Source organism: Branchiostoma lanceolatum, chromosome 3 (assembly GCF_035083965.1).
Source record: "Branchiostoma lanceolatum isolate klBraLanc5 chromosome 3, klBraLanc5.hap2, whole genome shotgun sequence".
NCBI lineage: Eukaryota > Metazoa > Chordata > Leptocardii > Amphioxiformes > Branchiostomatidae > Branchiostoma > Branchiostoma lanceolatum.
In genome coordinates, this window is record NC_089724.1 from 14,184,398 (window position 1) to 14,211,541 (window position 27,144).

Consider the following 27,144-nt stretch of genomic DNA (forward strand, 5'->3'; position numbering starts at 1 on the left):
GACAATCTTTTTCAAAGTAATAATGTAACGTTACCAAAATATTTCTCTGCGGGGACACGCCCCTTAAAATCTCGTTCTCAGGGTAAGCTGATTCCTTGCTCTGGGAACGAGATTGGAGAGTCACAGAAAACATCCAAGATGGCGGCCACGAATCGAGGTTGACCGAACCCAGCTGAGATAAACACGGCCCGGTCGTAGTGTTCCTTCCGTTCCCGCGGACAGACAGCAGCGGCGATGGAGCTGTACCAAGCTCACGACCACTACATCCTGCTGGATGGCGAGCACAGCCTGTGGTGCAGTCGTTTCGATGGCAAACTCACTGCTCGTACCGGTCAGTTCAAATTATTTTTCTTCCTTTTATATACCGGTCCTCATCACATGCTTGCGGTTTGATCATGGGACACCGACTGATATGGTTTGATGTGTGATAGAAGCAAAATCATTTGCTAGGCCGAAAGGAAACAATGACAAACAGAAGGTCATAACTTTAGAAATTCTAGAATCCGTTGTTGTGTGACTAGCTCTGCAGTGGAAGGGTCAGTGCGGGTTAAATTTCCTTGGGGACCACATGACGACAGGCCCAGTTAGCAATTTCCACAAATGATTTGCGATGGGAGTCACTTCTCTTCCTTTTAAAGTCACATGATGTCTTACTCCAGTCGTTTCCTCCGGAGAAACGCCACTCCCCCCGGTTGGCAATGTCAAACTTATACAATTGCTGCAGTGTGCCCGGATTGATGTCACAAACAGTGTACATAACGTGTTATATTGGTTAATATTTAATTCTCTTCTCTCAATACTTCAATGACATCCGATCACACACTGATGTAATTGCTTAACCAGCACCCAGGGGATACAGAGTGAGAGTAGTAGCATTTGCTGTTGCCATACTTTTAGTTGTTATTATCTGTTTAAACATTAAAGCAACATTTTTAAAATAATTTTTTATAATCCATACTTAGATATCAGTACTGTATATGTAAAATCGTATTAAGATCTGTAACGGGGGGGTGCCCAAATATATGACGTTTTTTTACGCGATCGAACTCACGGCGCTCAATTTTGCTCTCTTCGGAAGTTGGTGATGAAGTTAGGGAAATGTAAATTAAGACTTGAAGTCTGCTATATTCTAGCTTTCTTTTGACCGGAAAATTTTGACTGTGCGCACTTCTAAAGTCATGTGAGAAGGGCTATATCTAGCGCATCCCAGCTCATGTTTTCTCGGGAAATAGGCTACTACGCACTTTGCGCGCGGCCCGACGTACGTCTTGCATGCGACCCAAGTTACAAAATCATTACAAAAAAACGACACCGCTTACATCAACAATACTCCGTCTACTTATTGGGAAATATCTTCGCCATCTCTGTATTCAGTTTCATTTTCATAGACGGTACCAATCACATGTTAGAGCGTAGCAAACCTGTGCGTTGAATCGCCGTCCGCCACCATCGCAGCCAAAAAAAATGGCGGGAAAACAACGTCACCAGACGGCAGCGATGTTTACGTTGTTTTCTTTGGTCGGTTTTCTTATCAACAAACATTTTTTGTGTTTTATGAAGTTATATTTCTTATGTGTATGATAGTTGTATATCTGCTTAGCACAGGTCGTATATTAAGGTGCCGGGCCGTCTAGCTACGCAGTGACCCTCTACTCAGCGTTGCCATCATTATTGTCAAAACACTATTCTCAACAAAACAAGAAATGAATATGTACACATATGTTTTGAATGCAAATAACAATTATGTGCATGAACTTGGTTTATTTACCTTCCTTATGAGCATACTGTAATTATTGTTTCTTTCACTGTAACTTTAAGTTCACTGTTTTCACTGTCACCTCTGTACCGTGAACTTATCATCACCGTGAAAAAACTATTTATGATTTCTCCACACATCCTTTCTGTAAATCACTTTCTACCACCGTGAAGTTAAAGTTCAGTGAAAATGTAAATTTTTTGTTGCACAGTGAAATTTTGCTACCGTGAACTTAAAGTGATTTACAGTAGTCAGTGGACACAAACACGTCGTACTTATGCATAATAAGATCACTAAAAAATCTGTAACATGTTAGGGCGCGTCATAAGTTAAGTTCAACCCCCGTTACATGCTTAAGACATATAGAGTCATTGCAAAGCTTGTATTTTTTTGTACACACCGCAAACTTTAAAGTGAATTTACAGGGTCCCTAAAACTCTGACAAGGCATTAACCCTAGAACTCTTTATTGCAATTTCCTTCTACTGTAATTTTTCCTCGGACCTTGACTACAAAATCCATTTCTGCCACAGAGTTGGCCAACAAAATTACCTGATTCTAATGCGGTTTCGTCAGGGCTAGCTGCATTCCCTCTTTAATGTGAAGATAATGGCAGCGTGCATGCTTTCAACCCTCAGTTTATTCGATTCAAGTCACATCCCCTTATTAATCAGAGTAATTTCACAGACACATAGGCAGAACATGCCAGTCTTTGTTGTATGTATCGATCATTCAATATTGAAAGAAATGTGTGACATGGCTGGGTGAGAAACAAATGTTGTTCCTTGCAACTTTAAAAATCTGTAGGCCTTTCACCCATTCTTTAATTCAAATGAAGCAGAATATAAAATCCTGGCACGTATCATTTATAAAATACAAATTGCTTTTCTGTAGCCTTTGGGAAACTAGCTATTGTTCATGTACATGCAGGTCAAAGGACTTGCAGAAGTACTAAGAAATCAATTTAGAATTCCACAAAGGCATTGTAAGCTTGTAGTTATTTTGATCACATAGATAGCAACTTGTTTTATTAGTCATCATGATGACATGTTTAAGAGTGAAGATAGTTGCTGTTGATGTTGAGAGTGTGAAAGAGCTATTTTTTCTCGCATTTTGATGAAGATAAGTGAAAGGAAATAAAACGGACTTCGAAAAGGCATTCCATGGGTGAACATAGACTTCCACAAAGGTAGTATATTTCATATTATTTGACACACAAAAAACCAAGCAATTGCAATAGCAACTATTGAAAATGCCACTAACTTGACTACTAGTAAGTGCAATGCCATTACTGTAGACATTGCAGCAAATATTGCAGATTTAAGATCCATTCATACATAATGCATATCTATTTTGGGTAGCTATTTTGTCTCAAGGACAAAGAGATAAATCAGGCTGCCCTGTCCAACCTTAATACCCTTTCCAAGGTACATCCATTGCCAAGATGACTCCCAAAAGGTAGTACTACAAATGTTGAAACTTTTGCAGTGGTTTTATGTTCGCGGTTTTCATAATGACCTCTTCACCATAAACTTACATCATTACCACTTTCAAAATGCTTGTTCTGTCTTCTGCCTGCCTACATGTACCTCCCTTTTTCAACTGCGAACTAAAATCTACCACAAATTCTCCATTTTCTCTCTACTGCGAAATTCAATCATTGTAGTATTAATAGGTATGCATAAATTCACACTATTTAAGTATTTATTGTACATGTACCAACAGTACCTGTACCTTTGGCTATGAAGTACTACCAAGACCTACAATAATTTTTAGATACCATATTTTCTCAATCAATGTACACCTCCCCATCAAATCATTTAAAGATCCATCCATAGATTTTCTAGTTATCCAAACACTGTAATAAAGACATCTCTTCCTAAGTAGAGGTATAGTAGCACAAGCCAAAAAGTCAAGAATCAAACCAATCAAATGATCTCCTGGAGAGGACAACCTTTAATTTTGTTAGTCCGGAGATTGCGTGTTATGTAGCCATTACTCATGTGCCTAATGGGGGAAAATCTTTTATGATTAATCAATAGTGATTAATCAAAGCTGAGATCAAAAGATTAGGGTTATGTTTCTAATATTAGATATCTAATATTACATGTAATATGTGTCCGGCAGTCGAGAAGAAGGCTGACAATACCTCAGGCTACAGTGTAGATTTCTAGGTTTGGATCACTTTAATTGTATGTCTGTCAATCACAGTAGTTAAACTGGTCAACTCCCCTCTTTTAGGCCAAACAAGGCAATCAGAGATGGCAGACTTCCCCCCTTACCCATACTGCTTTGCAACACTTCCATTCCCACAGACAAAAATACTAAATAATAGTAGTACCAAGGTCGAGGATGGATGGTAACTGTAATCTCCATGCCAATTTACCGGTGGCATGACATGTACAGTATCCAAAGGGCAAAAGCAGTATCCAATTGGCCATCTGATACAGCTTTTGCCAAATACCACATACCAAATATCAAGACAATCCACCCAGGCATTCTTATTGTGTTCTTGTGTTCACACACAGACAGACAGATGTACAGCCAGACAGACACACATTCCTGAAAACATAACCTTCTTGACGAAGGCAAATAACAGCACTGAGGATATGTATGGCAGTGCTGTATTATCTATATATTGGGAATCACTAAAACACACACAAAGAAACAGACTGACAGACAAGGTGAAAATGATACTTCACTCCCTTGGGGTGATTTTTGTAGTTTTTTTCAGGCCAAAGATACAGATCGAGGACCACCACCACACTCCTCCCATACAATTTTTCGTTGCAAATATTTTGCTGAACCGTCCCAAGTTATGAAGTGACTCTAATTACTGGGGTATTGCTGCCGCCAGTAGTCTACATTCTCTCAATGTCTACACTGTGTTCCCATGGCGATATGCCTTTTCTTTTGACATGCACACAAGGCACACATGATGTCATTAAATAAGGGATTAGATAAATCAACTGTAACAAGCTTTGGTTGATTCCATGCCCACATGACCAGATTGGGTCCCTGTACGCTCATGATTTAGCATATTAAACTGTAATGGCCTGGTTTGCCACGAGAAATGGGGTAAAAGAAATGTAATCACTTGTACTCATACTCGGCTAAACCCGTTTGAACCTAGGCCTGCTTTTGAACCTCATGGCTTGCACATTGTAGGAAACTGCTATGCCGTATTTTCTCGATTAAAGTACGCACCCCAATTAAAGTACGCACCCCTGATTTGGCGCTAGTTCCAGACAAAATTGCAGAGCTGAAACGTAAAGTCAAAAACCCCAAATAAAGTACGCACCCCTTCTCCACTGATCTTGAACACATTTTGAACAGGATAAATCCAAATTTATGGTGTTCCTTCTATTATCTCCAGGTCATTTTTCTTATATCAAGGACTTCTACACAATGCCATTCCTTAGATTCATAAAAGATTCTCTTGTTTACTCCGCCAGGCTGAGCATTGTCTCTGCAAACTTGAGGATTGCCTATGACAAGTTACAAATTGGCAGGTATTGAGCCATGTATTGTTTCACCGCAGCTGGGTTCTTGGTTTGAGGTCCTTTTCCAATTTGTCCTGGCAATAACCTCAAATAAAGTACGCACCCTGACTTTAGCAATGATTTGTGGTGCCTTTTGAATTTTGAAATGTTTAAAAAGTGCGTACTTTATTCAAGGCAATACGGTATATATAGAATAGACCATGTACTAATTACTAGTAATACATATAACGGAACGGTTTCATGGGTTAAATGAGTTTGAATATAACTTGCAAGTTAGATTAGGGAAAATAATGCCCTTGTGACACGACCTAAAGGAAATTTACGTGGCCTACATTACGTTAGCTCCTCAGCTATATCTCCCTTCATTATGTTCCTGTGTGTCTTACGAATCTAATGAAGCTTTTCACAGAATGATATACCGATAAGTTGAATACAAACTCAGTGATCAGCCTTGATCAGTCTATGAGAATCTCTCAGTCCCAGCTTTATTTGAGTGCCAGTGCAGCAGGCTGGAATCTTTTGCCCTGGTGCCGTGCCATTCTAAATCGTTGTAATTTATCTCTTTCCAACCCATGGCCATTACACACCCTTGTATCTGAAGAGGGATGCGCCTATAGGGAGTATAGCTCAGCTGGTAGGAGCCTTAACAGTTGAGCTCCTGGTAACTGGGAGACCCTCATTCAAGACTGGGTCAGGACATCTCGGTTGGGGCTGCACCCATCTTTCGGAAGGGAGGTAAAGTAAGGGTCCTTGTACAAGGAGGTACCCCAAGCATGTTAAAGGGGAAGGGCTAGCAACCCTTCCCTGTGAAAATATACCCTGCTAAGAAACTTGCTGCCCTATATGGCACTACTGACTAGGCACTACAAGGGTCTGAACGAATGAACAAACAAACAAACAATGAACAAACAAACAAACAGCTAAAGAACTCAGACCCGGACCTCAGATACTTAAAGAGATTTCTGTCCTTTGTCTTCTCCTAGGAGAAGACCTGTGCAGTGCATGGAACCCAGTATGCCTTGGACTCGTCCATGGTGTGATCGGCAAAGTGCAGTTATATCCAGGTAACGTGAGAAAAAATCTTGCTCTTACACTATCAGTTCATAATTATACTACAGTAGAATCCGCTTAACTGCACCACCCATTTGTCAGCGTTTTTGGTGCAATTATCCGGCTGGTGCAATTATGCGAAATGCCCAGCTGGACCGCACCGCCATGGGCGAGGGGGTGTATTGTTAGTCAGAAACACTTGAACAAAGAAAACAGACGAAACAAGAGTTCCACGACCTCATATCTCCATGAACAATTCTATTCATGCAAATGACTTACACATTTGCATAATATATGCTTGGTCATAAACACCTTTATCTAACTTACCTGTTGCAATATTGACAGTCCTATAATTTTCCAATTAGATGAATTATCGTGTTTTGCATTAATTATGCACAGTAGGAACTTTATTTGCATAATTGGTATCTGTTGATGCTCCACTTTCCATAAACTACATATGTTACATGTATTTGAGTCTGATAATGGAAAACACTGTAAATATGGATTTTCTTCATTAGCTATGCAAATTAAGTCACAATTAGCATAATTTGCACTTCATTATGTATATCTCTGTCTAAGCTACCTGCTTACTAAGTATCTAATTGACAGTCCTATAATTTTCCAATTAGATGAGATTATGGTGTTTTGCATTGATTATGCAAATTAGGAATTTATTTGCATAATTGGTATCTGTTGATGACCCACTTTCCATAAACTACATACGCTACATGTATTTGAGTCTGATAATGGAAAACACTGCAAATATAGATTTTCCTCATTAGCTATGCAAATTAAGTCCCAATTAGCATAATTTGCACTTCATTGTGTATATCTCTATCTAAGCTACCTGCATACTAAATATCATGGAAATCCGTTGTTCCTTTGTTCAGTTATTCTCCTTAGAAGATTTTCACAAAAACGCCCCTGCAGTTTCAGAGGAAGCTGCTAGGGGGCCCAAACCTACACCACTTCTTTATTACATCACAAGCTATCTGCCACCCAAAAATCAAGACCACAGCACGTCCAGGTCAAAAGATACAAAAATTGCAATTCTGCTGCAGTACCAAGGTCACATACCAGGGGGCCCAAAATCGACCTTAAATTTCGGCTTCACAACACCCGCCCACATCCCAAATATCATTGTAATCCATCAAGAGGTTCTTGAGTTATACTGACTGGAGTGGTGCGGAAACACAAACATACATACACACATACACACACACACACAGACAGACACACCCAAAACAATATCTCCATTTTTCATGGAGATAATTATTCAGTTATTAACTTTTTTATTGACCCTTTGCTGAAAATAAAGAAATGACTACGAACCTGTTTTGATTTTGCATTTTTCCATGCGATCTACCGCATTACAACACACGTAATGTTACAGGGGAGGCATTCTGAAACATCGTTATGCCACTCATGGGATAACAGTTTCTGTGTTACATTACGTAGAGTGCAGTTGTCAATTTACGTAAATCATGCACCGCCATGAAACTAGGAATTGAAACTAAAACTTGGTTACTGATTACGGGTGACCCGCCCGGGACCTCCCATACGATTCCTATCAACGTAACTGTCAATGGAGACCGCCTTCTTTTGTTACTCAGAACAGTTTTAAACATATTGGCGGTATTGGGCCTTTACACCGGCAGGTATTGGCTCATTTGTACCGCGTTTGCCGATTTTAGCGCACCTTTTCAGTTAACTTGTCGAGGATTTTTGAAAAAAAATTGGTGCAGTTATCCGGCATTGGTTACCATGCGCGGTGCAGATATGCGGAGTCACTAACAATGCAGTGAATGGGAACCGGAATTGGATATTGGGATTCGGTGCAATTAAATGGAAGTTGCGTTTATCCGAGGTGCAATTAAGTGGCTTCGTCTGTATAGGGATTTTACATTTTCTACTCCTGACTTGCCATGGCGTAGAATGATTTGATCAAGTGGATACTGGTTTGCATGATATAGAAATGCAAATTTTCTGCACTTAATCTTTGGTATGAGATCTTTGATAAGGTTGCATCTATGAAATTTTTTTGGAAAGACATAACCCTAACCTAGCCTGACAGGCATCCTGTTAAGTTCCAGGCTCTACCTTCACCAAACAAGGTAGAGCCTGGAACCAAACAGGATGACACTCCGGCTAACCCTAACAGGCTACCCATCACTTTCTGTTCACATATGATTTCGCATGGTTAAGGTTTGAAAGAGAATGAACCCTCAGCATACAACCACATTACAGAGTCTTTATGTGGGTCCCATATACGTACGGGTTGGGGGTATTTTTCACTCAGCTGAACGCATCACACCACAGCGAAACGCACCGAATGCGGAATTAACTATGCCACAGCAGCACAAAAAAAGTAAAGGGAAGATTACCTGATTAAAAAATTAAGATTGTTATTTGAAATAAATTGCATAAAGAACACCAGCAGGACAAGGGTTAAGGTTTGAAGAAAAAACTATGTATCCAAAATCTTTTTCCAGATTCCGAATGGCACCTGCTGTTGGTGACCAAGAAGATGTCTGTAGGTCTGTTACCAGGTGGACACGAGGTGTACAAGATCAGTCGGGTGGTCATCCTGCCTCTCTCACCTGTGGAGCCACCTGAGATGGAACTAGAGGTAAAGTGCCATCTTTCTATCTGTATCTGTGTCTATACAGCCGGTATAACCGCCCTTCGGCATAACACACGAGCTTTGCAGGCACACAGCATGGTAGCAGCTGGTTATTTTACACAGAACAAACCTGTCACATCTAACTTTCGCATCTCTAACTGCATGCATTGTTTAAAGCTATCTAATTAATAATGAGGATGCCTCTACAGTATTTGAAGGTAACGAGTTCCACTCTACAATAGTTCTAGGAAAATTTTTGAACACAAATTTCCTATTTACTGACCTGTAGCAGTCAGGACCAATCTAGTACATATTTCACCCCACATAGCCCTGTCAAGCAAGCTTTTTCTAAGTTCTTTTATCGTGTTCCAGTATCTCAAATTAACGTGTCAGTAAAAGTCAGACATCTGGAATGCACTCGGCCTCTTAGTTTCCATAGGAGGACCAATATAGCTATTTCCTGCTTGGCTCGACAGCAATGCCCAGAAAATTTTACTCGACTTACTACTGTAGTGGCTGCATTAGCAACTGCTTTATATTTCTCCTCCCTCGCTTAATGGTTCATCAGGGCAAAAAATAGACAAGATTTCTAATTAAGATAACTGATTCTTAACGTCCTTATTAAGCATAGCAAAGCCTTGTGTGTACACATCAAGACGATCTATATGGCTTCTGGCCATTTGTGAATAATTTATGGTCATCCAACCAAACCCTGCCTTAAAGTCAGTTAATGTGACTATGCTATTTTTAGTTTCTGTTTTTTTGGCATTGCCTCAGGCAGAGCTGATAGTATAGTACTGCGATTGAGTTGAAAATATTATAAAACTTGCACAAATGCATCCCCTAGAGAAATGGTTTTTGAATGCTTCAAAAACTCAAGAAGCTGTGGATGGACCTGTATGGCATTTAGTGTGTGGGTAGGTGTCAGCAAAAGAAGAGCAAGTGCAATTTTGGGGCCCCTAGCGGCTTTCAATGATACTGCAGCAGAACTGAACTGAATAATTTGTAACATTAATAACATTTTCTAATTTTGTTCCATGTAAACATGAAATACATAAGTCCACTGCTTGTCAGTGATAATTCAACATTCTTCTATGTACATTGTATTGAGTCTGTTTTATACATGTACAGTGGTGCAGAAAACATCACTTTGGCATCTCCAACCTGGAGAAGATTGCAGCGCCCCTCGACAGCCAGCAGAGGGCGCTAGCGAAGACATGGAACTCTATTAAGTCCGTCGCTGTACCAAAGAAAAAGGTACTAAAATCATGTTTTGTTGATAACGACGAATGATTAATACAAATGTATTTCTTTTTGTTGTATTATGGTTATTGCACTTTTTTCCTAGGCCTATAGGCAGTAAACAGAACACTATGTCACTGTATAAGGCAGATCTTGCATCCAATTGAAGACATTGAAAAGTATCCATTGCTTAAGTCTGTATGACATACACTGTATGACAAACATGTAATATTCAATTGCTTTACCCTCGTTTGCCTTTGTTTCAGAGAGATATCAAGGAGAAAGAGAAGCTTGAAAGAAGAGTCTTTGAGGTAGGATTCACTTTTGTTCTTTACATTATTCACCTGGCCAGCATTCTTTTGCATTTTGTTCATACTATTTCTTCATAATGCAGAATGTTGCTTAGTCAAACAGAAACATGGAAATCATAGATGTTGATGAAAACATCATTAAAAAAGCTCTAAATGGACATCCCTTAGGCCACGTCAATTTAATTTCTTGGTTAACGGATTTTTATTTTTAACTTTAGCCAAAAAAAATCATTAAAACAAAAGGCTGGGGTGAAAACTTGCACCTGACCCTGTTCACTCCCTGATACTGTGTGCACCAAAGTAAAAACATTCCTCTGAGATTCATGTTGTTTTTCCAATCTAGCATTTTTTTTTTAAATTGTTTTTTTATAATTGGCCTTATGCCCAGACATGTATGTGTGTAATGAGTCATCACTTCTTGCATGTCTACAAGTAGTACAACATTGGAGCAGAGCCAAACCAATTCTCCCAATATCCTATTATGCCATTCCTTTACATCCAGGCAGGCTGGCTGGCTGCCCAAATGCAGTCACACAAGGACACACTAACAAACAAACACTTACTACAATGGCAACATTTTCATAGAGGTAACTAAATATAAACTGTACTACATGTACTAATGCCATATTGAATGGATCCCCCGTCCTATAGGAGTTAAACAAGATGTTCAGCGACTCGGACTCCTTCTACTACAGTCCCACTGGAGACCTCACCAACTCTGTACAGAGGCAGCATTCAGAACAGTATGATACCACCAGCCCCCTCTGGAAGAAGGTATGGAGTAGGTCTGGGTATCGATGCCCTATTCTTGTGCCTGTACCTGTAAAATTGTTTTGGCACAGGTCTGGACCTGAACATCTGACATACACGTGGACACTTAGGCTGTACCTGAACAAACTGAAACAATAGTGGATACCATTTTTGTAGACTAAAGATAGGTAAATCCTGTCTCAAAGATAAGGAGTTTGGCAACTAAGTACTAGTACTACCAAATTTGAAACAGCTATGCTTTGAGATTTAAAACACATGTATGTGAATCCCTAGAGTATATATCTGGAAACTTTTTCAGTGGTCTTATTTTCACAGTTTTTCTTGGTGACCCTGCCATTGCAAATTTGTGACACCGTGAATATGTCTCGCTTGTACTTTACAGAATTGTTCCAACTGCAAATTTAAAACACAAATACTGCAAAAACACTCCATTTTCCCTCCTAGTGTGAAGTAATTAAAACCACTGCAAAAGTAAATGAATTTACAGTAACTGATTTTTTTTTTCATAGATGGATTCTCGCTTCTTCTGGAACACCCACATGATGAATGATCTCATCCAATCAGAGGTAAGGATTGACCAGCAGTTATTCAGTTAGTAATAGTAGCTTTCAGTTATAAAGCAGCAGTTTTGACTTTTTCTCAGCAAAAATGAATGCTCTCCCTATGGTGTATGTTTGTACTTGTATGTGGGCTTGACCAGTGGTGTAAAGGTATCTGTCAAACTTGTTTTAATTTTGATTGATTAAAGTGCACATGTAGTTTGGAGTGTGGATGTTCTTGTAGCTCAACTGGTAGCAGCCTCACAGTTGAGCTTCTGGTTCCAATTAGTTGCTACCTTAACTGGGAGACCCGGGTTCAATCCTGGGCAGGACATCTGAGTTAGGGCTTCACCTGTCTTTCGAAAGGGATGTAAAAAGTGGGTCCAGTGTTTGACAAGGTGCCTCTAGCAGGTTAAAGGGGGGAGGGCTAGCAACCACTCTTATGCAAATATACCCTGCTACTGAAACAGCAAGGAAACAAGGAACAATCGAACAAAGAAACAAACGGACGGACGGACTGACGAACGAATGAATGAATGAATGAATGAGCCAGCAGCAAAATGGACTTAGTATACAATGTACTCAAAATTTTGCATGTACTTATCCCTGTGCCCTACTGTATATGTGCAGGACCCATTGTCAGACCGGTGGATAGTGCCCATCATACAAGGCTATGTACAGATGGAGCGGTTCCAAGTGATGTTGGGTGAGGAAGACATGCCCAGTGACGAGGGCATGGAGATGATGAGTGAGGGAAGGAACTTCACCATAACACTCATATCCAGACGGAGCAGGCACAGAGCAGGTAAAGACTTGTGTCTAGTATCACATTTCCACCAAATGTTGAATCATGTGTTGTTTTTAGCTTGTCTGTGAGTGTGTTTGTATGTGTTTGTATGTGTGTGTGTGTGTGTGTTTGTGCATGTGTGTGTGTGTGTGGGGGGGGGGGGGGTTGTTTCCACAATTTAAAATATACAGAATGCAGCATTGCCATATGACCTCAGTGCTGCTACTTTTGTCTATGGGATGGGAAGGCTCGAAAAGCAGTATGGGTAATAAGTTAAATGAAGCCTGCCATTTTTGTATATTTTGCATTTGTTACTAATATGTTGATATATGAACTCAAGTATGTGAAGATAATGACATTGTGTTAAGCTATTGTACTTTTTATAAATGCAAGTTTGTGCACTGGATGTTTGTTGATTGTGTGTCTTTCAAAAAAATTGTTTCAGGGACGAGGTACAAAAGGAGAGGTGTTGATGAAACCGGGGCATGTGCAAACTTTGTGGAGACTGAGCAGGTACTGGCTTTTATTTTCCTACAAATATCTTTAAAATGTTGTCCCATCTTCTTCCAGACACACATGACCATATGGCTTGTGTACCTTTAAAGGCAGGCTAAACTAAATTTTGTAAAGCATACTGCAGTATGTTAGATATACCACTAAAACCAGTTCTTACTGGTTTTACACGAGTCCATCATAGATTAGCGTTTTTACAACATTTGAAATTCATGGCGTAGTGATGTAATACTGGCAATGTCAAAAGACCTTTGACCTTTGTGACGTCAGATTCCGAATCGGAGGAATGGCGTCTGGGGCAATTCCTATGGTGCAGGTGTGGCCGACTCGGAATCTGACGTCACAAAAGTCAAAGGTCTTTTGACATCGCCAGTATTATATCACGATGCGCGAATTTCAAATATTGTAAAAACGCTAATCTATGATGGACTCATGTAAAAGAAGTCAGAACTGGTCTTAGTGGTATATTTAACATACTACAGTATGCTTAACGAAATTAAGTTTAGCCTGCCTTTAACCAAATATCACAAGGTCTAAGACTTTTGTTGTAGGTGAAATTCATTGGCGTCATGTAACATTTAGCTTTGATTTCTCGAAATTACTGTAAATCTTTGCCAGTGCTCTTTTACCACAAATTCATCGCACCTCTGAATCTCTGATTTTGTTTTGTCTTCCACTGTATTATGTAGTATCGTTTCGTCTGTGAAGTCAAAGATACTGCAAACTCTTAATTTCTCCTGTGAGCAAAATTTAAGTCCTGAGAAGTTTAATGAATTTACTGTACCCAATACTGTTGGCAATAATGTTAGCTACAGTTAGCTAGTAAAGTTATAACCACTGTTTGTATGTTTTTTTCTGGATGTTAAAATGTAACTTATAACCACTGTTTGTATGTTTTTTCTGTGATGTTGAAACGTAACTTCTAACCACTGTTTGTATGTTTTTTCTGGATGTTAAAATGTAACTTATAACCACTGTTTGTATGTTTTTTCTTTGATATTAAAACATAAGATATAACCACTGTGTGTGTGTGTGTTTATCCAGATCATCCAGGTGCAATCCCACGTGGTGTCCTTTGTCCAGGTGAGAGGGTCGGTGCCCATCTTCTGGAGCCAGCCGGGCATCAGGTACCGCCCCCCACCCAGGATAGACAGAGGTCAGTACTGGTGTACATATAGAATACAACATGGTGTATTCCGTATCGCATGAGGTACCGAAGGCCGTCGGGCAATCTGACCTGCGAGAGGGCTGGGACTGGGAGCGATGTGAAATACACCGTGTTGTATTTTATTTATGTCATAGCTGCCCAAAAAAGCACACATTTCAATGTGAAATGCGCCAGAAGTTGAGAGAGTTTTGTGTCCTGGAACAAAAAGATTGTAGCAACATCGATTCCTACGTCAGAATCTGCTTTCGAATTTTCGACAGCGGCGCAACCAGCACACTCGAAATGCATTCTTGATATTCTATGGAAGCCCATGTGATAAAAGTAGAACCCCATGTGATAATCCAAGTTATCATCCAGTCTAGAACACCGGTATATAACGTTTTTGTGGCCTGGGTATGACATGAATTACTGTATGATGAGAGCATCTTATATTTTGATTTCAACCTACATGTATGTCAGTCATCTCACATTGTGAAATTTTAGTAAATCATTCTGAAGCCATGATAAAGGAACTTTTTCAGTGTGTGTACTTGCAAATCATACAATGCACAAACTTGAAATTGATAAGGTCCGCTTTCCACTGGATAGAGACCTTTGAGCGACCAAAATTGGATTTGTATGACCTTCATGTATAACTTTATAGATTGAATATGATCAATGATGTAAAAGTATGACTTGACTTGACTTTAAAGACAACAAAACCTACAAACTACACTTTCTTCTTTTTCAATAAAATTTGATTGAACTTGTAATGAGAGTTTTCGGTTGCTCAACAGTCAACTTCTCAGTGGAAAGGGGGGGGGGGGGGTATAGGGTTTTATCCAAAGTGCCTAATGCCTTGTATTGTACCCTGCTAATTCATTACTCACAGTAACTGTGTATAAATCTCTTGTAGGTGAGGTAGAGACCCAGGCAGCATTTGAGAAACACTTTGAAGAGCAATTTGACACTTATGGGAGTCAAGTAAGTATGCTGCTGTTGATTAACTTCAACTCTCATAATTCTGCTAGGTACACTATATAAGACCGCCACGTCAGAAAAAAAACAACTAAATTTAAAGAGATCTACTTATTCAGCATCAATGATCCCTCAGGTATACACATTTCAGATATCCAGGTGTTCAATACATTCTTGAGGATTCCTTGATTTGATAGATATTATTTATTCAGGTTCCTTCCCTTTTAAAGAAATTTACAAATTTGTGGAGGTATGAGATCTTCCATTAATTTTCTTGTTTTCCCTGTACAGGTTGTTGCAAACCTAGTTGATCAGGTTGGGAGAGAGAAGGTTATAGCAGACGCATTCCTCACACACATCCTGAACCTGGACAGCCCCAAATTGACCTACATCACATTTGACTTCCATGAACATTGGTGAGTCCCTCTGTCTACTTAGAAAGAATTCTGGCAAGTTGGTTACTAAATACACGTGTTGATACTACAGTGCAGATTCTTCTAGTAGGTATCTGTTCAGTTCAACTCAGTGAGGTGTCCACAAGTCAAGCATGACGGAGTGAAGTTCATCATCCTCAAGTCCCGTATCCTCCCCAATTACCCTCTTAAGTGTCAAAGAAGGACAATCATGTCTGCGACTCTCATCCGGTTTCTATAAAAGAACCATTCCTCGTGTTGCACATCATGTCAGTGACATTCTTCGGTTATGAACGACCATTGAAATCTGTTGCTGTAAAGATGGCTATTTGTTATGTACATGTAGCTCCTCCATGAAATGTCGAGGGCTGCACGAAGCAGGCGGATATAGTTCCCATCGAGCTGTTTACATAGTGTTTTTGTCAAAGTCAGCAAACGTATCTGAAATCATCAGGAAAAGTTGCTTAGACGTGTTTTAATGTTTCTGACAGCCGGGGGATGAAGTTTGAGAACGTCTGTGTGCTGGTGGACAGCATCAAGGACCTCATCCGCGGGATGAGATACAGCTGGTGAGGATCATCTCTTGTTTAAAGCTTCAGAGATGACTGCTAGAACATTGTTTATTGTTTATTTGCACATAAACAACAAGTACATTTTGCTGTAAACATTAAAGAAAAAACATGTAAAAAAAAGCTAAACATTATAGATAGATAAATAACTAAAGAAATCAACAGACGAACTCAGCTTAAGAAATAATGCAAATGGAATATCAAATTTTATAGAAGTGAAAGAAAAATTATTTCATAACTGATAAGTTACTAAACAAAAGTTCAAAGTAGAATCAATACCAAATGTTTTTCCTAGCACAAAGTGAAAACTTGCCCATCAGGCAATAAATGCAAAGATATACTGTATATTGACCTGCTTTTCCAGGGTTGACCCAGCAGGGGTGATCTGTGAACAGCGGGGTGTGTTCAGAACCAACTGTATGGACTGTCTGGACAGGACCAACGTGGTACAGTCTGCCATCGCAAGGACTGTCATGGAGATACAGGTCTGTAACATAAACTTTGTGTTCAAGTTAACTTACATCCGAGAAATCTTGGGATTTCTTTAGCTATAGTATAGCTTTGGTGTTGTACATGTACATCTAAAACGTCACTCTGATCATGTTTGACTTTGACACGTACCTTAAGTGTTTTGTGTCTGTTTTGTGGAAATAATAGCCCACTGTGATCATAACTGTGTCTTCCTGTTGTGTCTCAAGCTGCGTAAGCTAGGTCTGATGATGCCCGACCAGACAATGCCATCGCGCTGTCGCGTCGTGTACCAACAGATGTGGGCCAACAACGGCGACGCCATCAGCAGGCAGTACGCTGGAACTGCAGCCATGAAGGTCAGGGTCGTCTTGTAGTTTCATCTGGTCGTGACAGTGCTCACGGGTGCTCATGACCCTCCATCCCTCCCTATCCTCCATTGCACTGGGCAGGTCTTCCAAAGTACAGTACGCATCTAGACACAGTTGATGTATGTAGGTAGTGCATGGTCTGCCTACACGTGCATGTCCATGTTTTGGAGCCCATAGGAGAACATCGCTGATGATCTCTTTCTCGGTTCTCCAGGAATGTCCAGCAAAGCGTAACCTTTTGTCACAGTTTGGTTTGGTTTACTAGATCTCCATTAGTGATGCATTGTACATCACTACTCTTCCTGGAGTCCATGATATAAGATAAAGTAATACAAATACAGTAACTGAAATATACAACAAAAATATAAATTTGACCTAACAGAAAACTTGAATAAGGTGAACTGGAAATTAGAGTGGAAGGTCTTGTAGTAAAGAGTGTTTTCACTCACTTTCCATATCAATGAAGCAGGCAGGTTCTGACTGCCATGTTGGTGTCCTTGATTTGCACTCCAAATGACTGTAGCTCAAGTGTACACAGCGATCTTTTAGTTTTATTGGCAAGTTTTAAGTACGTCATTTCTTCTTGTATTCTCTTCTTTGAGAGATAGGCATTCAATTTTTCTTCTATTTTAAGGGTGTCAGAAGATCTTTTAACACCCAAAACGCTGAAGCTCTGATTCACTGATATACAAATAGGGACAAGCAATAATTCGTCTTGTGAGAATGCTCCATAGCTTTGTAGATCATCCAAAAGACGCTAATGATAAAGAGATATTGGGCGACAGTCATCCATTCTCCATGTTTGCTTTTGTGATATGTGTTGTAACAGTTGATTAAAACTTCTCATGTGTTTATACAGGGGGATTTTACACGCACAGGAGAGCGTAAGTTAGCAGGGGTCCTGAACGATGGGTACAAATCTGCCAACAGGTATGCATACATCATGTTACATGTACACGTGCTACATTATTAAGGATACTGAATGTAATAAACAACATGTTACAGAAGCGATATTCAGCAGTGCATGTATTGCGATGCAGTTTTACATAATAAAGCATGGTTACTCTTTCTCGATACAGCACAAGATGCATTGAGTCATCATTTTGAAAATATTTATGAATGTTTATTTGGACTTGTCCTTTGCAGGTATTACCTGAGCAGGTTTAAAGATGCATACCGTCAAGCGACTATTGGTGAGTTTTTGGTCTTTTCATCTAAATGCTTAAAAAGTTTTGCTTCTAATGTGTTTTTCAGTTCCAAAGTCTGGAAAATTTGGCATAGGCCGTGTTTATTGTGACACATGTAGTGGAACAGGATTTTCTTTATTCATGAATTGTCAAAGTACAGATTCCATATTTCTCGTTTGACATAAAAGAGCTGAAGAATAGCATTTATATGAATAATGTTTGAAGAGATCACCGTGACAAAAGCAAACATAAAACCCCAGCAAACATTTCCCTTTTAAAGTATGTTCTATGATGTAGGTATCTCTGGTTTTCACCTCACCTCTCAACTATCCCTTGAAATCTTTTTGGGTCGTTGGGGTACCATGACTAGTTTCTCCACTATCGTCCTCCAACTCACTCTGTCCTCTGGCGCTCTCATTGCTGTCATCCTCTGTTTAAAACTCTACCGTTTCCCATCCCCAGACATGATGCTGGGAAATGCCGTCAGTGAAGACTTGACGGTCCTCCAGTCGTCCAACCGAGAGGAGGAGCTGCTGCTGGAGGAGACGGAGGACCACGTGGCGCAGCTGATCGAGCACTGCAAACAGCTGCTGCTGCCAGGTGCAGAGGGCTGTGCCGGGGGATGGGCGCTCATCGACTGCGACCCAGGGTACATGTACACTCCTTAACACTTTCTTTGCATTATCTTATTTTGATTTGATTTTATTCATTTCCACATGTTAAAATCAATTTACAGAATCTAAAAACCTGCTGATCGACAAATCTTGCTCGATGTCACTGCCAAAAGTAGTGGATGCTACTTGAAACATCTGACTGTTTTCAAAATTATATCCAGTTGCTTGAGTAACTGTTATTTGGTGTATCTTATTACCTGGATGTCTAAAATAATCGGCGTACCAAGGTACATTCCTTTACACTTTTTCTTCTTTGAACTTTCTAATGAAGATTCTGCCTTTCAAAAAGACACCAGAACAACTTTTGCCTTCCAGGTAACTCTGGGACTCTCCTTTTTTCAGGGATTACATAAAAGTAGAAGTCATTTGGCAAATAGGATAGGACTAGCAGGAATTCCTCAAAACAAAATTTTTGAGAAAGCAAAAAAAAGGGAAGATGACATTCAGACTTGGATTATTCAACAGGGTTTTTTTCATATGTAAGAAGTGGAAAAAGCCTTGGCTTCAAAGTTGAAAATAAATAAGATGGATTTCTTAATAAAGATGCATTACTAGATCTAGCACCATTTTGGAGAACTTAACTTTGTCAAGGGCTGTATTTGTACATCTATTTACTGATCTTTTGAACAGTTGTCAAATGTATAACCGAATCTGAAAGATAACTACCATGTAGGTGAACAGGTTCCTAAGAGTGTTTGTTTATTCACATTTGTCCAAGTTTGGTAGGATGCACCCCATTGGTCAAGGTGATGATTAGGATACAGTCCATTGGTCCTGGTGATAATTACCATAACCCAATCATTTCTTGCTGTGTGTGTGAAAAAGGTCTCAGCTGTTGGAGGAACGGTTGAGTCAAGCACTGGAAGAAGAAGCAAGAGCAGACTTGTCCCGACTTTTACCTTCCACTCGAACCCTCAACGCCAACGACACTAAGGCCAAGTCACGATCGCTAAACAATCTAGCTTCAAATGGGGAGGTTGTCAAGGAAACCAAGACAGATCTAGAAGATGGGAAGACAATGCAAGACGGGAATAATTCTCCAGCACTGACTCAAAGGTCGCTGTTGTCTACAATATCCCAGGATGCGCTGTCAGGTCTAAAACCACCCGAGAGTTTGAAGAAGCTTCAGGATGTGATCAAGCAACAGATTTCCGAAGTTCCGTCAAAGTTACAGAAATACATTGGTCCGTCAGACATTGAGAGGACTAGTCAGCAAAACAAAGATAATTCTGAAAGAGATGGTCTGGAAATCAAGGATGATGTCAGTGGTGGTGTAGAAGTTCAAGCTTATATCATAAGTGCTGAAAATAATCAGTTGGTACAAAACGTAGGCTGTGAGGATGTGATGAAATTTGGATATCAGACAGTCAACAAGTCTCTGAAGGATTTGATACCACAAAACATTCGTCAACAAGTGTCGGAGTTGCCAGACAAGATGCAACAGCTCATCAGCCAATCACAGGAGACGTTGGGAGAAGTCATGTTCGGAAGCGACCAATCAGGGGACTCGAGCAGTAAGGAATCCTCAGAGGGCCAGGCAGACAACCAAGACGGCAATGCCGGCAGCTGGTTGGGCCAGGTCAAGAGGCTGCTCCCCCTGTCAGGAGGATCTGGTACTGCATGGTAGGCTGTGCAGTGACTGGTGGATGGTGATGGGGTGGGTGATGGGGTGACCACTTGTTTCTATGGTGATGGGGTCACAAACAAGGATATGTGATCAGTTTGAGCCAATAGGATGACCTTACTACTTGCATGAAACCTTGGTGACATGCCCCGTCACATGTAGCTTGTACACATGTATGTTGAAAGCCTGTTGCCCATGTTAACACGTATGTTGTTTGTGCCTTGTACAGGGATGGAGACCTGTCACAGCCTGACATGGATGTCATCTTGCTTCTCACCCAGAGAGCCTACTACATCGCTTAGTAAGATATTCAATTCTTTCAGCAAATTTCAGTCATGCATAAATTCTATACTTCTTTGGGGCCTAATGATAATATAGGGCTGTTTTTCACCTTACGGTTCAGGTACTCTTCTAGCTATTGCAGTTTGTAATTCTAGTACTTATTTGTGTAGTTTAACACCTTCCTTTGCCGTCATGTTCTGATCACAGCTATGATGAAGAAGCAGAGAAGGTGACACACTACCAGCGGGTTAACTTGGAAGATCTTGAAAAGATCGAACTAGGTGGGCTCCATACTTGCGTCTTAAAGTGCTTGTGACATCAGTGACATTAGATACAACATTTCCTGTTTACATTCATCCATAATTAGTGTTCTTCAATGAACATTTGTACAAAATATACACCCCTCTGATGTTAGTGAACATCAGTTAACATGGCAGCCAGTTCAGAACCTGACTCAGCAGCTCACATAAAATGAGAAGCAAACAGTGCGTAATCATTGTGATTTCATACAATTCCAAGATATTGTAATATTGTTATATGTTTGTTTTGCATATAACCACTTAACTGCCTCAAGGTATAGCACACAAGTTTTGTACAGTAAGTACAAGCTGAATAAGATCAGACTGTAGGGTTTGATCCACTCTCACCAGGAAGGACCCCTTCTCTTATTCTCAAGTGTAGTTCTTGAAAGTGCATGAGGTTTCAAGTGAAGTCAACAACCCTAACCACAAGAAAATATGTACCTTGCTATACTCTGAATGCTTTTTTCAAAGGTTTCTTGAAGTACACAATTCATTTGATTATGTATATTGTATATCATTTACACATGTGTGTGTATTATATCTTATCCCATGTTCCCTGCTTCTTACTTGACAGGTCCAGAGCCATCTGTGTTCAAGTCCAGGTACTACTGCATGCGAATCCACCACCAGTACTGTGGGGAGGTGGGTTACTTCCACACGTTACGCTCCATAGGCAGAGGGGATGCAGAATCAAAAGGTGAGTCTCCTTAAACATTCCTAAATCAGTGACTTACATTGGTTTTCGTTCAAATGTATGAAACTGGTATTTTCTGCATTGATGAATTTAGATACAATGTACATGTATATGTGTTAGATTGATTGAATTAATACAACTGACATTCCTATCAATTAGAAAAAAATTTTATTCGCAAATTCGTTTCCAAGGGCTGATTGCAAGGGAACAAGTAAACACAAAAATGTACTACTAATAGACTACATGTAACGGAAGTGTCTAGTCGACTATCGGTTTCTATGTCCATTATTTTACAGCTACAGATAATAGAGAAGTTCACTCTTGAGTGGATCACAAAAACTCCTTGCATCACGGGGTAGCCTGGAATCCATCCTATTTAGCTTCCGGCCCCTACCCTAGCTCCACTGCGCTACCCAAGCTCCGCTGCCGGCCAAATTGATCCGGCAGCGGAGCTTGGGTAGCGCAGCGGAGCTAGGGTAGCGGCCGGAAGCTAAATAGGATGGATTCCAGGCTACACAGGGGGGACATATGTCCTTGTTGGCAGAAATGAATGTGCCTTCAATGTTTGTTTTTGCTGTTGTAGGAAAAATGTAAAGGACCTTTTCAGAATAATTGAGCCATTGAGCGAAGGAGGCCATGGAAATGTTCACCGCTATATTTGCTGATATCTACAGTACAAGCAAAATACAGACCAGTATGTGTATTACTGGCAACTCTACCCATGCTTCTATCTAAGTAGATGTATTCACGATTTTGACAAGTTAGTAACATGACTGTGTTCCCCAAGGTTTATTACAAGCCATAGCCGATGCCTTCAGTGCAGCATGTGCAGCAGAGGGACATCAAATACAGGTTGCAGAAGGGAAGTTGGACAAGTGAGTACGATTTTTCCTCTAAATATTGCCTCTATTTTTGTAGAAAGACTATTATTTACATTCTGAGGAATCTCTAAGTCTACAGGATATGGAAGAAAACTTACAATGTACTTGTCTAGAGATGCTTAGTAGAGAATAAGAAGATCGTGTTCTTTATCAGTACCCTTTTGCAGTAAGACTTGCATGTATAAACTGCCTCGACACAGGCAAAACTATTCCCCGAACAAAACAAAGATGCATTTCTTTTAATCTTTTGCTGGAAAATTTGACGTCATGTCTCTGGAAACCGCATGACCATCGTTTTGCTTCTACAGGAAACAAACAAAACCTCACGAAGAGATCATCAGCATCTCTGCTCAGACCCGTCTCAGCGCGTGGGCGCGTACCCGCTTTCCCCGCGACCACTCGGCAGACTCCATCTCCACCGTCTCCACCACCGTCTCCCAGCCCACCACGAGGTCCTTCATCCTCAGCAGCGTCCGCAACAAGATATCTTCCTTCAACCCCATCCGCCGCGTGCGGGCGCACACCCACGCCCGCCGTGTCAGCGCGTCCAAGAAGCCCGGCATCGTCTACTTCCAGAAGGGCGAGGAATCGTCAGGCCAGGCTGATGATGAGGGCGCCAACATGAGCGTTAGGGTGGCCCTGTCCGACAGCAGCTCGGAAACGGAGTCCTTCGACAACCTAAGCCTGGACGACTGCGAGGCCATCCTCTCTGGCCAGAACAACAACAAACGGAAGAGCCTGCAGGAGCTGATTGTGACGGAGGCAGACGACCTCGTCCTGGAGAGTTGTGGCATCCTGGCGTCCAGCCCACCCTCCAGCCACACGCGGATGCACATCATGGCCAGCAAGGACACATTCCAGGGGGAGGACGGCACACAGGTGGAAGACCAGACTCATCTACAGGACTACGCAGCTCCTTGTGATCAAACAACCTCAGACTTGGGCACGGATGTAAGGACCGTGAGTTCTGTGGCCATCAAGGTTGATGCACCGGAAGAGGAAAAGTATGGTGCTCAGCAGCAGGATGATAACGTTGTGGAAGATGGCTTGCCGACAGCCGAGTCGCAGTCGTGTCAAAGTTCCCCTCAAAAACAGCAACAGGATGCCGGTGCTACAGACAGCAAGACCCCGGACAGGGAAGACAGCAAGAAAAACAGCATCCTGGAGTTCTTCAAGCCAGCAAGAAAGATATTTGAACTGTCTTTATCCGTTGACTCAAAATTCAGTTCTACAACGACAACACCAGCAGCAGAAGAAGAAGATGATAAGGTTTTGGATGGAGAGAGTGGACAGAGCCAGGCTGGGGATGAAGGGGAACTACAAGGAGAAGACACAAGCTCTACAGGTGAACAGAATCTTGCCGCCAGCACAGTACCTCAGTCCGAGTCAACAGGCCCCCTGGCAACTGACAGCAAAACTGCAGGTAAATCCAACGTGGAGGAAACGATTGCAGCAAATAGCATTGTAGAGGCCGATGCATCAGCAGAAAACACAGACTTTATCAAACTCTCCCCACTGACGAAGTTCCGTAGTCTGTTCTCTCCATCAGACACAAGCCCACGTAGGAACGGAGACAGACAGCAAAACAGACAAGTCGAGTCGCTGGAGCTCAGGTTAAAACTGAAGAACTGTAAAACAAAAATCATCCAGTTATAGCCAAAAAATCTGACTATCATTAACTATAGTCTGTAGTACAACTTGATTCTACAGTTTGCCTTCACAAATTAGAATACTTGTAACGATCGATTGTCTCTACCAAAAAAATTAAAACTGCGAAACTAGGCATGCTGATCATGTAAATCTATAGCATTGTTCATGACATAAGACACGTTGTTAAAAGGCATTGCAGCAATATTGCCTATGCCAACATTTGTACATGACTAGTTGAGTAGAACCATTGGGATGGAATTCTCTGCACTCCTGCTCTTCCACACAGCTGGTTTGTGTATCAGGTGTGCAATATCATAGTCACACTGTTTAGTGTACACCAGCTGAACACATGCAGAAGTTTGTGAAGCACATGCACTATGTATTACTAAACATATGTGGAAACTAGCATTATGTAGTATCACAGGCAATGGGCCACCAAGTTTTTCTTGCCAATGATGTTGCTTTGTCTGTACACTGTGTGATCGGCCCGCTGAGAGAGGGTTCCTAGGAATCATTACGCTAAATGCACTGTGTACTCCAGCGTGGGGAAAGCTATCTCTGCGACTGGAAAGCGGAAGTAACATCCAAAGCATGCCATGCAAGCTTCATGCATTTCCAACAGAAACTTGGGAGCCTATTTCTCCTGATAGTAGCACAGACGCTTGGAACACATGAAGTGCAATGGAGTGTCTTCCTTATAGAATTTACAGTGAATACAAAATTACACAGACTTGACTGTTGGTTCTAGAGAGTCTATGTTGGAGCAGCTTCCCAGGATTTCTTGCAGAGATAAACCAGCAGATGCCTTGATTTTGTACCAAACATTGTGATGGGAAACGACCACCACAGACTCGTTCCATTACTTTTGATAGAAAAGAAGCTGAATACTAGACGTTTAACATTGTGAAAGAGTATTATTACAAGCAGTGTTCTCATATTATTCCTGGTAACATATGTTGACTTTTCCACTGTAAACAAAATACAAAAGAGCCATCATGACAGGTCACCATGCATCAAACTTTCAGTCAGCAAAATAGCCTGTGGCAATATGTGGGAATGTATAATGTAGTTAGTTGGAGGGAGAGCTGTGATTGGTTGATCACTTGATTGGTCCAAGCATGGTAGATGAAGGCTGGTTATTCCTGTGGTACATTTGTATCACATGCTCGTATGTTTGCTTGTACTCAGTGTATATATGGCAATAGCAGTAAAGGTACAGTTGGGAGAATGGAAAAATTGCTGTCGTAAGCGTTCATTATTGATATTGTAAATGTGGAAAAGAAATATGGATATGGCTAGATGGATTCACACTGTATACTCCTGGCTTGGACACATTTTGAATTGTATCAAACCTTGAAATGTGGATTAATTTATGGTTTCCATGTCTATACTCTGTACATCAGATGATTTATCGAACACAAATGTATAGTACAAACACCTTGCCTATTGTGATTGTTGTTTGCAATATGGGACATTCCATCTTGCCATCAGATTCTCCTTATAATTTGGAATGTCCCAGTCAGTGGAATGTAAAAGCCATTCTTTTGTGTTGCACATTACAGATAACTATTAGACAGTCTTCACTAAATGGTATTGCTTTAGGATTTTAGTAAATGTAGTTTTACATGATCTTTGTAATGTTGTAGCAATTTAATTTCTTGGCTCATAGAGTTAGTGATTTCCCACTTTCACACATCATAATAGTTTGGTTATGTCCTTTATGGCATGTTACCAGTTTTGAATGTACAAAATGTACATTAGAACTTTGATACGTACATGTATCTCAAATCAGGTCACCTGTATACATTATAACGTGAAGAATGATGTTTTTATGTACAGTGGGAAATTATTTACATGTATGAAATGTTGTACATTGCACCACACACACATTATTGTACAGCAAATATGTCCTTCCATATGTGTTAAGATATCGTGTCTTTTTAACACTATGATACGTCCCATATTCAAAAAGAGGCTAACTATGGGAACCAAAAAGCAACTTATACCCAAATGTTGTAACCTCGATGTAACCTCGATGTAACTTCAACTTGTACCAAGGACTTGGTTTCAATTTGATAGAAGTTTTTCAGATATTGATCAGTCTTCCTTCATGATCAAGAAGAAAAGATATATTGGTGTATCCTATACCGATATGTATGTGGAAAAAACAGCTAAATAGCTAGGAAGGGGAATCTTAAGTTCTGACCTCTCGGGCATATACAGGGGCCTGCATAGGGGTCCCAGCAATGCTTAACTCTAAATTTAGGATACAATTGATACAATACCTTGCCCACAACTTGCTCGAAAAGGCATGCAGACCCCCGTATAGTACATGTATTGTGCATGAAATTATGAAGACTTGGACCGTTAAATTATTAGGAATATCAGCACAGGAACAAAAGAATATTTCTTGCCTGTGTGGGCAAAACCTGCCATGATAGTTTTACCAACTTGACCTGCCTTAGTTTTGTCACCTTGGCCACCAAGTTTTTTGTGTGTATTCAACCATGAAAAGAAATATACATCTCACAGGTAATGTATGGTTGTAAACGTGCAGGTTAGAGCCATTTTGTATTGTATCCTATGAAGCAGTAATGGCAGGCGGTTACCTTGCCTTACGTCTCACTATTGTAAGCACCTCATGGACGAAATAGAATGCTGTGATTAAATGAAGAAGTCAAAGTAAAACCACACTTAATGTTCTCTGCGTGTAGGTGTGTGTGTTGTCATTGCATAGAAAAACACCCACACTGATGAAAAGATAAGAGTAAAACTAATTGAATCTACCACTAGATTACCGCATTTTCTTT

At 40.6% G+C, this 27,144-nt stretch overlaps 1 protein-coding gene across 2 annotated transcripts; it reads left to right on the plus strand.

Moving 5' to 3' along the window:
* Positions 1-27,037, plus strand: LOC136430467 (phosphatidylinositide phosphatase SAC2-like). 2 transcript variants are annotated; one of them, XM_066421118.1, is made up of 24 exons: positions 1-331; positions 6,242-6,322; positions 8,801-8,937; positions 10,063-10,188; positions 10,440-10,484; positions 11,136-11,258; positions 11,765-11,821; positions 12,425-12,599; positions 13,027-13,094; positions 14,139-14,250; positions 15,158-15,225; positions 15,511-15,635; positions 16,124-16,201; positions 16,566-16,686; positions 16,900-17,028; positions 17,900-17,970; positions 18,187-18,233; positions 18,690-18,876; positions 19,727-20,524; positions 20,755-20,826; positions 21,015-21,088; positions 21,684-21,806; positions 22,591-22,678; positions 22,993-27,037. In XM_066421118.1, the coding sequence occupies exons 1-24, from the start codon at positions 235-237 to the stop codon at positions 24,338-24,340; spliced, it is 4,350 nt and encodes a 1,449-aa protein (XP_066277215.1). In that variant the 5' UTR covers positions 1-234; the 3' UTR covers positions 24,341-27,037. The 2 variants fall into 2 exon arrangements, with proteins under 2 accessions (XP_066277215.1, XP_066277216.1); XM_066421119.1 differs by lacking the exon at positions 19,727-20,524 and having other exon boundaries at positions 5-331.
* Positions 27,038-27,144: the final 107 nt, after the last annotated feature.